Below are 15461 nucleotides of genomic sequence, written 5' to 3'. Positions count from 1 at the left end.
TTGGATTAACTTTTTAGATTTGTTCTGTAGGTGAACTGCCAATCCCAGCCTCTTCCACGAGCTTTCACTTTCACTAAATTAACTGTTAAACACATTTGGTCTCTTTCAAAAGTGTCCTGAAGTCAACTTCTGTCTCCAATGTATTCTTCAAACTCTGGTTTTTCCTGTCACTGGAGGAGAACCTAATGCACTGAGGAGCTTCCTTAATTAATGATTTATTTTACTTTCCATGTGGATATTAAGGTAACCACATTAGTTTTGACCAGGAGTTGCCTCTTCTTCTTGGTAGGTGCTTCAGTGCATTTGTTAAACTTCTCTTTCTTCTTTTTCCTACAAAGTTCTAGATTCCCAGTGGTGATCTTTTTGGAAAGTCCTCTTGAGTATCAGATGCAACACATCTGAAGAACATACCTCAACAACCCTGAGGGTTAATGCAGAAGGACTTTCCAAGGAAGCTCCATGGTGTCTCCTGAGGTCAGTACACCTCCAGTCCTATACCTCACACTGTTTTAAAACAGCTTAATTGACTTACACAATATTATATATCAATTATATTTCAAAAAAATTGGGGAAAAATGGCTTTATTCAGATATAATTCACATACCTGTAAAATGTACAGTTCAGCAGATTTTAGTATATTCAGAGTTGTGCATTCATATAAATAGAATCATACCATACATGATCTTTTGTGACTGGCCACTTAATGTTTTCAAGGTTCATCCAGGTGTAGCATGTATCAGTACTCCATCCCTTTCTGTTTGCTAAATAATATTTTATTGTATGGGTATACCACGTTTTACTTATCCATTAATCAGCTGATGGGCATTTGGATTGTCTACTTTTTGGCTATTATGAATAATGCTGTTTAACCTTTTGGGCAACTGACAGTCTTTTTTCCAAAGTGGCTGCACAATTTTATAGTCCCACCAGCAGTGTTTAAGGGTTCCAGTTTCTCCACATCCTCATCGTCGCCAACATTTGCAATTATCTCCCTTTTTAATTATAGCCATTCTAGTGGATGTAAATAGTATCTCTTGGTGGTTTTGATTTGCATTTTCCTAATGATTAATGGTGTTGAACATCTTTTTATGTGCTATCGTACTGGTTTTTGCTTCTTCCAAAAACTGCTGACATATCCAAGAACATTTTCAAAATAAAAGGTATGTTTTCAGTGCTAAGACAATTGCTCTTATGCCCTTTTCTTGGCTCTCTCTGATATGCCATGCTCCATGTTCTGATATTTTGCTCAAGGGCTCTATGTACAGATAGTTTCACTTGGCTTTGGACTACCCACTGTTGAGCCTAAGCTCAACTAAACACATGGAGACTTTGAAAACCTTTCAGAATAATGCTGTAGTTAAGATCTGGCTAAAGCAAGTGTTTTTTCTAACTCTTTGAGCTGCATATTGCCTTGAGTAATCATCATCCGGATTGTATCCTGTAGAAGAAAGTGAAATCTGGTCACTGTTTTCACTGGTTAAACAAGGTACAGCTCTACCATTTTATTTGTTAAAATTAGGAACTAATACTGAGAATTGGCACTGACGCCCTTTAGTTAACAATTAGGGGTACGCAATGTCTGGCATGCTTTCATACACCCCACACATACTTCCCAAACCATCATGCTGTGGTATTTATTATCTTTTCGTGTGTGTGTGGTTTAACAGACAAGTTGGGTGGTGCTACTGTAGAGTGTAGATATAGCAAACATTGTTAAATTTAAAATATCAGTTAAGTGAAAAATCAGTAACATCAAGAGCAATGATCAAGATATCTATCAAATTTTTTTAAAAAACTCACTAATCAGTACAAAAGGGTCAGGGCCTACCATCACCATGATCTTGGTCTCACCTCTTCGGTGGCACTTTTGTTTCTTTTGAATTCTTCCCTTGCCCAGTCCTTCAGGTATTTGCGATCAGAATCATTTGGAACTTGCCGAATTGCCTGCAAAATCCTTCTGTAGAGGAGAAGAACTTGTTGCCTTCTCACGAACTGTACAGGGGAGGAGAAATGGCAATTACAGCTGCACAATCTTCAGCCCGGTAGGCTCTTTTCTCTTTGGTTCTCAATTTTGAAAAGGGGAAAGAAAACCACCTTTTTTCTTTTAAGAAAACGGCAAGAAGTTTGTTTGCGTTGTCTCCTTACTCCCTTGTCAAACTTAAAATCAAAGTACAAGCAGTAGACCAGTCTTTCCCGCAGTCACCTAGGCAGTGGGGATCCGGGCTCAAGATCAAGAGCCCGGCCCGCGTCTTGCACCAGGACTGGAAAGTAGCCCCAACCCCGGAAAGTAGCCCCAACCCCCTTGCACTTCCCGTCGCCCCCCACCCCCCACCCCCCGCCGCGGCGCGAAGCCCCGCCCCCCCCGCCCGAACCAATCAGATTGGGGCGCGCGCAGGGTCGTCCGCCCCAGTAGTCCCCGAGACCCCTCTATAGAATGGGTGCAGGGGCCGGTAGAGAATCGAGCTCAGACCCAGTAAAGCTGCCCTAAGAGGCCGGTGAGGATAGTTGGTACCTGCTTTAGCGTTAGCGTCGCTGGGGGTAAGCGGGAAGCTGCCATCACGTCCAGACAGCGCGTCCGCCAGAGCCCCAGTGCGCAGGGGCGGAAGTGGGGCGGTGACGGGGCGGGGCGAGCTCGGTTTCCCGGGAGGCGGCCGGCGGCAGTTGCGCTGGCTCTGGGAGCCCGGCAGTCAGAACTGAAGCTCAAGGCAGTTTCGCTTTGTCTTAGCCTAAGTTTGCTCATCCGTGAAACAGGATAACAGTTCCTGCTTCACAGGTTGTTGTAAGAATGAGATAGTGGTGAGGCATTTAGCCCAGTTCCTGACACGTGGTTAAGTTTCATTAAATGAAAGGATTTGGGGGGTGAGGGAAGAAAACTATTTTAGTATATTCTTTTTGAGATTTAGTGCGTATAGTGAAAAAATTCTAAAAATTTAAATGTTAATTTCTTAGTTTGTGTTGTGCTCGTCTCCTTTTCTCGTTCTTGTCCCTGTTCTTTTCTACTGCGAGCATTTTTCCTGGCGTTGTAGTCTTCATGATCGTCCTTAGTTACAAAGCTTTAAATGGTTGTCCCATTGCAGTTTTGAGAATTTTGTGTAACTAGTAATGAGGAACCAAACATCCCTACGCCTTGCTTTTTTTCCCCTATAATCGTTTTATCCTCTCCTCAACACACTCCTTACGCTTAGGTTATATTAACTGTAAGGGGTTAGTGAATCCCTTCTTGAAAAAAACAGGATTGTTCTGAATTAAAATACAGCCCAAAGTGTTCAATTACTTGTTCGTTCACTGTGCATTTACTTGATTGCCTTGCTTGGAATCCTTGGAGCTCCCTTTTCCCAGTTGTGTACTTCTGGCTACTTTTGTGGGTGTGTTTCCTCGTCTGTAAAGTGAAATAACAGCATCTACCCCAGAGCTGCTGTTGTACTGTACTGTATGTAGTGCACTGAGAACAGAACCTGGCGCATATAAGCACTCTAAAAGATTTTGAACATTACCAGGCATTGTGTGAATGATGCTAATACCATAACCACATATTTCAAAATTTGTCTACTAATTAGCAGGTCATTGATTTTTTTTCTCTTTTAAATAGTAGTGAAGTTAAATATCCCTTGCCACTTTTAGTTACACTTATTTTGTGAATTGTTATGACTTTGGTCCCTTTATGATGATCCAGACATTTATTCTAATTTTATATGGGCTGTTTGCCATATTTTTTTAAACTTTGATCCTTTTCCTTTTATAGCTTTAAGTCTCTATATAGTCACGTGTATTTTCCATTCTTTTGAGCCTTTTCAATTTCATCTTCTCCCCTTCAGAGCTTTAAAAAATTTTCATTGTTAATGTTTATCTAGGATTTTGGTTTATAGCATAATGGGGATATAAGTTCTTTTCCAGTTGTAAACTATAATTTCAGCACCATTTATTAACTAATTCATTCATATTCCTGGGATTTGTGATACTCCTGGTAAATTCTTTTAGGGTCTGAATAACCCTCAGGGTAATTTCATCCAGGTCGTTTTTACTTTTTTGTTGTTGTATGTTTTATTATTAGGCAGGAATACTCCCCTGTAGTATCTTGTAAGAGTCTTCTATTAATGGTCTGTATGACCTTTAGAAATGTTTTGTATTATTTTCCTCTAAATCATCTTAGAATCGTTACTGAAATTTTGAATGCGTTGAATCTATAAAGTGAGAACTGACATTTTTATACTATTTCTTCTTCCCATCCAGAAAGATTCACTCATGCTAGACATTGGTAATGCTGTCACGAGTCATATATGCCCCCTGTCCTTAGAATCACTCTTTGGGTAGGAAGACATAAGTCCAACGTAGTATTTATAGATGTTGTCAAGGGTCATACTGTGGGAGCTCATTCTTCTTGGAGGGCTTATCTGAGCTAGGCAAAGTCAGAAAGGCCAAGTGGGTAAGAGAATTCTAGACAAAGAATGCATGGAACACTGGCAGATTCCAAGGCCTGTGTGGTTTGCTGTGATCAGATCAAATAGTGTGGTGGGGATGCTGGGAGAGAAGGGACAGGGGAGGCAGGTAGTGCTAAGAAGCAACAAATGGTACCTTCTTCACAGGAATTCAGAAAGATCTCCTTGGATGTTGTATGACAAAGTGAAGCTAGCAAAGTGATTAGTAGTTCAAGCTACATTTTATTTACTTTAATATTTATTTAAAAAAATTTTTTGGCTGCATCAGGTCTTAGTTGCGGCACGCGGGATCTTTTGTTGTGGTGCGTGGGCTCGTAGTTTGCGGCACACAGGCTCTCTAGTTGAGGTGTGCAGGCTTCGCTACCCCGTGGCGCGTGGGATCTTAGTTCCCTGACCAGGGATCGAACCTGTGTCCCCTGCATTGGAAGGTGGATTCTTTACCCCCAGGGAAGTCCCCCTCAAGCTACATTATAAGAGAGCTCCAGCTGCACTGCAGTCAGCGGAAAGCAAAAGGGAAGACAGAATAAGGTAAATATCCAGAAGTTAGACCGGACAAGATTGGGGTTTGGATGGAGGTGGAGAGGAAGGTAAGGCAAATGTAAAGGTTGAGCTCCAAGTGAGAGTGTGTGAGAGAGCAAGCCTACCCGCAGTAGCTTCTTCTTCTAAGTGACTCAGGTATGTCACTCTTCCTAACCAACGCCCTCAGTTCCTGATGGGTCTCCTGTGTCTGCTCCTGTGCTTCCCAACCCTTTTCCTGTCACAGCACAAACTGAAGCTAGCACTCTTGGGTAACTTGCTTACTGAAATTCATCTGTTCCAGACCCTATTAGCTATCCCAGGGCCAAGGGAATCACTATGCTGGTACATCAGTTGGGATGCTTCAGCTTAGCTTGTCCTGTCAATTAAAGGTAGATATGATGGACCGCATCACAGTCATAATGTTGGTGTCTTTCCTCCCTGCTGGAAGATTAAACTTCCTGCCCCACAGAGGCCTTTGGCCAGTGATACATCTCTTACACTCAGATTTCATCTTGGAGCAGCACAAGTTACATCAACAGTGGTATATTTTTTAATAGTATTCAGAATATAAGCTGCATAGCTTTTTAGAATAAAAAATGATATAACCTCAGGTACATGCTTTAGGGACACCTGGTTAAACAACAAGCAAACTGTCTTTGAGGACCACCTCAAAAGGGTGGCACACTTCACAGTGTAACTTGATAACAGACACAGAGATAGATGATTACGTCATGGCATGTTGTCTACGAAAGAACATCTGACAGAGCTTAACGAGAACACAGCACACAGTTAAGTATTCAAGCACTGCTTTTTGGCCAAGTAAAAACTGCCTAAAAGCTATTGCTGATGGATTTTTGACTGGAAAAAAAGATGTGGCTGCTTAGTTCTTCTGATACAGCACTTCTTTTCCAGCATAAGACAGGCTCAGTTCAACTTGAAATCAGTGTGAGGAATGATTCTTCCTCTTAACTGTTAAGAAAAAATGAACTAAAGAAATAAATTACTACAACAGCAGGAACTATGGCACAGAGAGAATGAAATAAAGGAAAAATCATCCTTCCATCATTGCATAGTCTCCCGAAGCAGCAAAGGTGAAGGGGAGGACACTGAAAAGCCATTTCATTCATACATGGCCCAAGGGTCATTTTCTGATGATTTGGGCTCCCATGATGTCTGGTTGTTTTATAAAAAAACACACATACCACAAGCCTCCTCCCCTCGTAGAGAAGTTAGTTCCTTTCATAAGGAGCACAGTAAAAAAAAAAAAAACAGACTCTCTAAAAAAACCCGCAGCTGCCTTAGCCACTTGACAGCTTTCGGGTACACACTGTGGGCTTCGCAAGGCCAAGCCTTATTAGCGCAGCGTCAAAAGGGAAGTTCTCTTTAGTCCTTTGCCCAGAGGCCCGGCACAGTCCCATGCTTCCAGCAGCATCTCCTCATGGAGGTGTCCAGGGTCCCTGGGAGGGAAGGCAGGCAGCTGGGCACCAAGGGTGGGGTGTAGCCTCCTCTTGGGCCAGGACTTCTGAGACGAGCCCAAAGGGCAGCAGCGCCACCCCCCACCCCAGGTACGAGCCCAGACACCTGCTGCTGCTGTTCCTTCACCCCAAGTTTATTACAAGCACTGGCGCCCAGGCACAGCAGGGAGCATGAGTTTTCTCTAGGCTCTGAAATCGTGTTGTAAAATGTTGCAATAAAATTTTTTGTAGCTGTTGGGTGAACGTTTATAAATCAAATCTAAGATTAAATACCATTTTTGAGCTGGGAGTTCAGAAACAGTTGTCCAAAAGGGAGCACCCGGCAAGCAGTGTGACATTCTGACCGCAAAGTCTCACTTAGGACTGTGTTCCTTCTGTTCTACGGGTGGTCAGAGGCTGTCACCAGCTCAAACCACTGCCTGAGAGCATCGCTGAGCGTCTCGGGAAGTGCGTTCACATCGCGTAGGATTATATAGAACGGGAATGGGAACTCTTCCATGTAGGATCGGATTTCAGGCATCTCTCCAGGCCCTTTAAATATTGGTACCTTGATGTCCAAGATAGAATCCTGGCCAAAAAAAAAAAAAAAAAAACATTTAGAAATAAAACTAAATCAGTGTCCTTGGCTAGCTCCTTTTATGATCTCCTTTGCAGACAATTTTTAGGTCTCACATGTCTAATTCCTGCTTATAAAAATAGCTCTTATCACTAAGTAAAACAGAACTCTTAATAAGGAGGCGGCAGATCTCTTTCTGAGCACCCCTTCCAGGAGAATGGCCACTAAAAGGGAAGGAAACGGGTAGATAAGCAAACCTGATTTCCCTACAATGGTATTTCCTATTCTCTACTTGGAATAATTCACATTAAATTTTCAGCTTGCTATCCAGGCCTTAATGTGACCTGCAGAGACAGTACTTCCCCGGAAACAGACCACTCCGTGGACATCTTTCATGTAGTGACTGATGCTTCCTCCTTTGAGGAGGGCACTGCTGAGATCCAAGCACTTGGAAAGGTTGGTCTGTGTTTCCAACGGACAGGGCCCATCATCGAGGCTGCAATACCTGCAGCGACGCTGTGCAGAGGGAGATGACCCACCAGAGTACTAGTCAGCACAGAAAGTGGTTAAGAGGATAGACTGAGTCAGTCTGAATACTGGCTTCCTTGTCATTACCTACAACCTCTGTGCTTCTGTCCTTCACTGTAGAGTGGGAATAACCATCCCTACATCACTGAGTTACTGCTCGGTTACGTGAGAAAATAATTATAAAATGCATAGAACAGTGCCCTTCAGGATGCCATGAATGTTATAGGAGTTCTCGGTATGACTGTGAGACCCAGGCCATTCTTCAGATAGAACAACTTGAAGGGAATCCCCAGAAAAGTGGCTTTTAGTAATCACTCACCCGTGAACTGGGATTGTCCAACACAACAAAAATGACAAAGATGTTAGCATTCCGGGCGGCCTGAACTGCTGCTAGGACTCTGTCTTTGCCCTCAAAGAAAAGGCCGCGTCCGTCAGAGACCACCAGGAGGAGCTGTGCAGTTTCTGTAGTAGAACATAACAGCAGAGGAACAACTCAACTCAAACGACAACTCAAACTACATACGGGGACTTCCCTGGTGGCGCAGTGGTTAAGAATCTGCCTGCCAATGCAGGGGACATAGGTTCGAGCCCTGGTCCAGGAAGATCCCCCAGGAAGATCCCACATGCTGCAGAGCAACTAAGCCCATGTGCCACAACTACTGAGCCTGCGCTCTAGAGCCTGCACGCCTAGAGCCCATGCTCTGCAACAAGAGAAGCCACTGCAATGAGAAGCCTGCGCACCACAAGGAAGAGTAGCCCTTGCTCACCGCAACTACAGAAAGCCTGCGCGCAGCAATGAAGACCAACACAGCCAAAAATAAGTAAACTGCGGACAGTAAGACAAATTAGTGCAGGCTTTCTCTGTGCTATCAAAACCAAGCAGTTCTCTGAAACTGGTGAATTCTGGGCACAAATAAAGGGGGCCTCCAATTAGATCTATTACTTTGAACGTGTGAGTCACAGACAAGGCTGCACAAAGACATACAAAACTTCTGTCAATAAAACAATTTCCCAGTAGTGCCTTGGGGAATGTCACATTTAGATCAACTTCGTTGTACAGCAACATGTGAGAATTAAAACATATGTTTATGGATATGAAGTATAAAAAGAGCAGTCCTGAGTAGACCATTAGAAGAAAGTGCCCAAATCAGAAACCTAGAACTGTATCTTCCAAATTTCAGTCACTGTCTATTAGCTTCAGATTTCTGTCAATTTCTTGTACCTAAATTGTTTTTTTCTTGAAAAAAAAAACTTAAATAGAAATTTAAACAAAAACTTAAATAGAAGGGACCACTAAAATGAACAGTGAATAAAAATGTATTAAAATTTTTAGCATATTATATTTTTAGCATATTTTCCAGTGAAAGACTGTTGTGCTTAAAGGCAGGCTGTCTTCTGTCAAGGAAGGTTAGCAAGTGTTGAGAGGCGTGAATGACCTGCTTCAAAGGGAAGTCTTCCCATGGTACAATAAGAATTGAGGATTCAGGGAAAGGCTAAAGAACTGGTGTGCTGCAAAAGCTCCAAATCAATCATGGATGGATTAGCTGGTTTCTGAATTATGTCCTTCTCCATTTTCCTTTGTTATTAAAATATTGAAGAATATGCTTTACATTTAATTCCACACACCCTTACTCCTTTCATTCACAATTGAACTCAAATCTATCAAATATATACTAGTTAATTACAAACTAGTTGGTGTCTACTGATTATAAGCCTCTTGAGTATGGGCTCAATAAAAATTTCTGAATGAATGAACGGGTGAGTAAAAAATTCCATGAATGTTTAATACCTCTGCATCATCCCCTGTTTATGTGTTTTCCTATAGAGCATACACTTTAAAAGATGGTGATGGGTACACTGAGATGAAAAGCAACTTGCAAATAGTACGAGAACAGAAAAGCGTGTTATTAGCAAAGACCAAAGAACGCAGCTCACCTGGACTGACGTTTTGTGAGAGCTGCTGAGCTGTTGCAAACATGTTGGCTACAGACTCTAGAAACTAAACCAGAAATAGACAATTAGAAAACTATTTAAGCTCTCTTCCCACTATCACAGAGACTGAAATTACTTCTGGCACTTAAGTGATTATCAGATAACCATCTCAAATCTATAGCAATCAAACTGTCCCTTCCATCCATCCGTAAAGGACTGACAATCCTTGCACTTGGCATTTACGTTGGGTGCTGGCATTCTCAAGCACAGACAAGACCTGTGTCCCTGGCATATACCCCACTAGTGTTCTACGAGACACCCCAAAGGAAAAGAAACACTTCCTCTGGGGGACAAGAAGTCAGTAATCCCCCAAATGAACCAAAGAGCTGTCTTCTTTCAAGAAAGGAAAACAGCTGAGCAAAAAAAAGGCAAGAAAACATAAAATATCCAGTGTAACGTGAAGGAGGCTAAATTACGGCAGGAACCAGGAGGACAGAACTGTTACCCCATATGCTGTGTTTAGAACGTACGCCATCCCGAGCAAGCACTGGCTTTATTTCACATCATCTTCTCTAGGCTAAATGGTAGAGAGAAATTGGCCTTGACGCACTTGATAAGGGTACTGGGAGGTGGTTCATTTTTCCAAAATGTTCCAAACCTCTCAAAATAGGGAGCCAGAAAATCAATGATGCAAAGTCAAGTGATCTTTGAAAAACTGAGAAAGAGAGATCACATCCTGTTTAATAACGGATGCCACGGGAGATTCTCCTCCAGTGGTACACAGGCTGAGGCTCAGGACTATGCTCTCTTGTAAATTTTACCATACTGGGGAGGAGGGAGTTCTAAAAATTATGTCTCTCCTATACCATAAAATAACTGCAGAAGACATCTGAAGTCATCAGCATACCTGAGCAATCTTGGTTTTCTTTTGTTGGAATTTGCAGAGCCGCAGAATCTGGGACCCTGAGTAATCACTGAACTGTTCGTGGAATGGGTGTAACAGCTTTACGGACTCTCCAAAACTTGGGAGAAAACCCAAATACAATGGGAGTTATTTTTTGTCATGCAAAAAAAGGCTGGTTTTCCCAATGGGATTAAAAGGCACTCTTACCTGCACACCGCAATCTGACCCACTTCCAGAAAGGTTAGAGCATTTCCAATCACAGCCAGAGATTCAAAGGCAAGCTGTGAAACAGAAAGTGAAGGGTTGAAGAAATCGGAATATCCTCTACACCAATGCCTTTCAAACTTTTTCATACCAAGATTCCCACAGAAAACACTCCTTTTTTGTTATGGCACACAGGGGAACAACATCAATATGGCTATTCACAACCAACTCAGAGGCTTTGGTGGCCTTGGTAGCCTTAGGCCCTGGCTAACAGCCGAACCCAATATCCTTTATACTAGTAGGAAAGGTCTGCTCTAGACATCATTCAGTAAAAGCGATCTTGAGAAATTTGGTCCATAAATTTTTAAGGTTTCTTCCCCCTTTTATGATATAAAGTAATCTCTCATGGGTAAAAGATTTTTAAAACCAATTTATTCTAAACTATGCATAAATGACAGTATAGTTTCAGAATTTAAATTCAGTTAAAAAGATGACGACACTTGTAGCAACTAACATCTGTTGAACATGCATCAAGTGCCAGGCACTAAACTGAGTGCTCTGCATACATGACTTCACTTAGTCTCATAACAGCTCTGAGCTTGAGTAAGTATTGTTATAATCATTTTTCAGAAGGTAAAACTCACAAAATGAACTGCCCAAAGTCATGCGGTGCTAAGTGGGGAGTTGAGACTTGAACACAGGTGCAGAGGTTACACTTTTTCCAGCAGAGCTTGTGCACAGCCTTCAGGCTGCTCGCTGACTTGTGCTGGGCAACAGCATCACTGCGAAGACCCCCCCACTCTCCACATCCCTGACAGCGGGGGGAGTGGGGGGGTCATAACTCCACCCAGGCTCCTAAGCCTTGTTACTACTGATAGAACACTAACTCTACACAGCCGTAAAGAAACGTGTACTGAAGACATCTTAAAAAATCAGGGATATTCAGGGCTTCCCTGGTGGCGCAGTGGTTGAGAGTCCACCTGCCGATGCAGGGGACACGGGTTCCTGCCCCGGTCCGGGAAGATCCCACATGCCGCGGAGCGGCTGGGCCCGTGAGCCACGGCCGCTGAGCCTGTGCTCCGAAACGGGAGAGGCCACAACAGTGAGAGGCCCACGTACCGCCAAAAAAAAAAAAAAAAATCAGGGATATTCAGATATTACGTTGTGCATGGTCTTAAAAGAATATAGTACATTCATTCAGTGGAAAGTAAACACTGACAAATTTACTTACTCTGCAACTAGACAATAGCATGGCCATGCTAAGAAACACAACAATCTAAACGACCTATAGCAGTAAGACACCAAAATTTTTTGAGACATCCTGAAATTGCCCCTTTGAACTTTTTAAATCTTATATCTTCTCAAATATGGTCTCATATTCTCAGAACAAACTAACTGGTATTTCAAAGTGTTTTTTAGCCATAACATATTTAAAACATTCAGGTGGCCCATCAAACTGCCACTACGCTTCTCCTCCTCACCTGTTTGGTATGGTTGTCTACCATGCTAGAGGAGTCATCGACAGCCAGGCAAATCTGATACTGCCGTTTACTGGGCTTGGTCCTTCGAAGCCAAATCTTGTCTTTCCGAAACTGACTGGCAATGTATGGAATGACCTTCCGCATGTTCAGTCGCTTCCCAGTTCGATAATCTCCTCTGTTAAATTTAACCAAACAGGAGCAAGATTAAGGATAAAATCACAGTAATAATAACTTATAACCAGTTATACCAAATAACCAGTGACCTGGCACAATGAAGTGTTACTGTCAATTGAGATTATTAAGGGCTGGGATCTTCTTGATCAGCAGCCAGACACACTGGACATGTATGTGGCAAGAATAATTAGGTCCTTTTAGAAAATTTAAAATACGTTTTAAAAAGAAAAAAAATGTTTGCATTGAATATTAAGTCTTGGATTCTCTTTTGTGTTCTGAAACTACGCTTCTGGACACATCTTTGGAAAGATCTAGGTGAGTGACGCATGCAGCAATTGAGTGATCCAACATGTAGAGGGTGAGCAGCACACACACCCAAAGGCTCAGCCAATTCTCCCATCAGGTATTAATTAACTAGTCACAGAAAGTGCATTCATACTGAACTTCACAGAAACTTCTGTGGTAGAGATGATAAGATGGCAACAAGGTAAGGAACGCCATACTAGAGCCTGTGCAGCACAAGTGGCAACCTAGACGCCAACACCATAGCTGTTACGTGCTAATAAGCTCAGCAGAAAAGGTGGCACTGCCATCCTTCCAGGGCACCATGAGTGCATCCAATGGAGAAGACTTACTTCAGCTTGGCAGCCTGGGTAGGCTCTAATATGAGACGAAGCTGTTCACACAGCTGTTGTGAAAGAGGTGCAGTTAAGACCAGGTAACTCTGCCACATCTCCACTGCTGCCTTCTCCTGTGACAACAGCAACAACATGTAAGTTACCCTTAGAAGGCTGGAGCCAACCAAAGTCATTACAGCCAGATGAAGGCCTGAAACAAAGCAGTAGAAAACAACCTGCTTCTCTTGTCAAACTGCTATCTGATTCACCTGGTTTAAAATGTCTCCTCCTGGGCTTCCCTGGTGGCACAGTGGTTAAGAGTCCGCCTGCCAGTGCTGGAGACACGGGTTCGAGCCCTGGTCTGGGAAGATCCCACATGCCACGGAGCAACTAAGCCCGTGCACCACAGCTACTGAGCCTGCGCTCTAGAGCCCGCGAGCCACAACTACTGAGCCCGAGAGCCACAACTACTGAAGCCCGCACACCTACAGCCCGTGCTCTGCAACAAGAGAAGCCACCACAATGAGAAGCCAGTGCACTGCAACAAAGAGTAGCCCCTGCTTGCTGCAACTAGAGAAAGCCCATACCCAGCAACGAAGACCCAATGCAGCCAAAAATAAATAAAATTTAAAAAGAAAATAATTAAAAATAATAAATAAATAAATAAAATGTCTCCTCTTCCACCAAAACCACAACTCGTAGTTCCAATGAGAAAATAAGGTAATAAAATACTGGAATTCATGACCAAATCAATGCCTTATTCACATCACCTATGAGGAGTATATAGTGTGTACCCTTCACGTGGAGAAGGGGCCATGATGGGTAATTTTGGTGCCAGGAGATCCAGCCACTTAATCATGGTCTCTCAGGCTCATGTTCCAAAAACAAAAGTGACGAGTGCAAACCTCTCAAGTAACACTCAGCAGTGTGCTTATTTCCTGAATACAAAGCTCCATGGTTAGTTTTTTTTTTTGCCAATTATGGCAGAGCAGTCAATACATGTGGTGAGAATAATGATAAGAGATACAAAATTAAAATATGTGTGTTTAGTAAATATTAGTAAATTTAGGATGCAAGGTCATTGAAAAGGAAACATCTGGTTTATCTGCACTGCCATATTATATCAGCTGGCAATGTCCCAGGTGGCCTATTCAGAGTGACACAGTATAGACTTTTGCCCCATGTTTCAACCACTGTCACATCTATTACATCCATTACAGATTGAGCAATGGAAGTTAAAGAATTAAACACACCAGTTTCTCTCTGTTTTAATTAAGCTACAGATCTAGTGGCAAACCAGGCAGAAAACAATGGATAGATGTAGGTTTCAGAATTATAATTATATTCTCCATATACTCGGTCGCTTTGACCAAGGTAATTGGAGTTAAGAATCTATTAAGTTTCCTGCACCTTAAAAAACAAAAGTCAAGATATTTTATAAAAACACCAGTGACTTACTTCTTCTGGGTTTCCAGATTCGTGTGGCTGCCATGTTTCCAGCTGTCTCTCCAGCTCCTGTCTTAGTTCATTGACATCTTTTAAGAAGGGCTAAAAAGGAAAAGCCACGGATAGAGGAGACCCAGGTTGGAATCACCAACTCACTATACCTGGTTGCCTTATTCCCTGCAGTACGAACTCCCCCTGAGATGCAAAACTTGAGCAAATTTAATAGCACAATTAAGACACCAGCCAGCCATTCTTCTCCTTCTCATTATGTAGAGGCAAAATGAATAAAGGAAATATTAACATTTAATAAATCCATCCCAGTAAAACAAAATACCCAGGAAGATATCAATAATGGAAATATTCTTTAATTAATCTAAACTATAATTAAGTCAAAGAATTAGGGACAACAACTCAGTTAATTTAGGCTCTTCCTAAATGCAGGCATTAAGTCAACGATTCTTACAATTCTTACTACTTAACCAACATAAACTTAACTGTCCTGCAGGCTCCTCACACAAGGCTGGTGGATATGAGAGGAGTAGATGTGAGAGCCAGAGGTCCAAGGACAAGACCCACCATCGTGGCCAGGTCAGGACACCGACCACCCACGGTGACCCTGGGATTAACTGTTAGAAGTGTTATCTGCTCAGAAAACACGTCGTACCAACAGTACTCCTTAAAAGACTGATAAGGATATGATACCCCAAAACAACCAGATGCTACATAAAGTTCTTAAGACAAACATGTCTTACGTTGTTTAAAAGCAACTTATAATTATGTTTTGTCAACTTATTGAAGTAGTAATTTGTGAAAGTTTTAGTACCTGGAAAATCGTGTCCACAAGGAACTGATGGGCTGTATGAATGGTCGAATCTCGGCTTCTCTCTGGTTTCTCATTCTCTGTCTCCCTGTGGGATGCGTCTGTCCTGGGGTCTTGGTCTTCCTCTGTGTTAACAGTTTGGGTCTCCATCTCCATCTCTTCAAAGCCTGTTCTCACACCATAATGTCAACATGAAGACTCAGCCTTCACAGTCACGTGTCAATCCTAACAATTACTCAGACTTCACTCATTCACACCCCAGCACATTAACACCTCGGCTCCACGTGTCCTTTCTCTCTGACACAGTCTGCCAATTCTCACTCCCTTAACTTCCCCCTCTTCCCACCCTGATATGGAAGGCGGCTGTTC

General features: G+C 42.5%; 2 protein-coding genes across 2 annotated transcripts in view; both read right to left on the bottom strand.

Annotated features, from left to right (window-relative positions):
* On the bottom strand, nt 1-2576 carry LYRM2 (LYR motif containing 2). Its single transcript, XM_082855649.1, has 3 exons — nt 2513-2576; nt 1852-1992; nt 1-1438 (listed from the first exon to the last, which is right to left on the bottom strand). Exons 1-3 carry the CDS (start codon nt 2555-2557, stop codon nt 1358-1360), a joined length of 267 nt encoding a protein of 88 aa, XP_082711775.1. The 5' UTR covers nt 2558-2576; the 3' UTR covers nt 1-1357.
* Nucleotides 2577-5499: 2923 nt separating this feature from the next.
* MDN1 (midasin AAA ATPase 1) overlaps nt 5500-15461 on the bottom strand; it is a 155148-nt gene continuing 145186 nt past the window's right edge. Inside the window, exons 94-102 of the mRNA XM_082855910.1 lie at nt 15096-15259; nt 14285-14374; nt 12845-12960; nt 12036-12210; nt 10558-10631; nt 10354-10468; nt 9450-9513; nt 7834-7976; nt 5500-6998 (exon numbers count right to left, since the gene is read on the bottom strand). Of these exons, the coding sequence (XP_082712036.1) occupies nt 6810-6998; nt 7834-7976; nt 9450-9513; nt 10354-10468; nt 10558-10631; nt 12036-12210; nt 12845-12960; nt 14285-14374; nt 15096-15259 (1130 nt within the window). The 3' untranslated portion in view covers nt 5500-6809. The remainder of the gene's footprint in view (nt 6999-7833; nt 7977-9449; nt 9514-10353; nt 10469-10557; nt 10632-12035; nt 12211-12844; nt 12961-14284; nt 14375-15095; nt 15260-15461) is intronic.

This window comes from Leucopleurus acutus, assembly GCF_964270905.1.
Source record: "Leucopleurus acutus genome assembly, chromosome: 15".
Lineage (NCBI taxonomy): Eukaryota > Metazoa > Chordata > Mammalia > Artiodactyla > Delphinidae > Leucopleurus > Leucopleurus acutus.
This window is presented reverse-complemented; position numbering and strand designations above follow the sequence as displayed.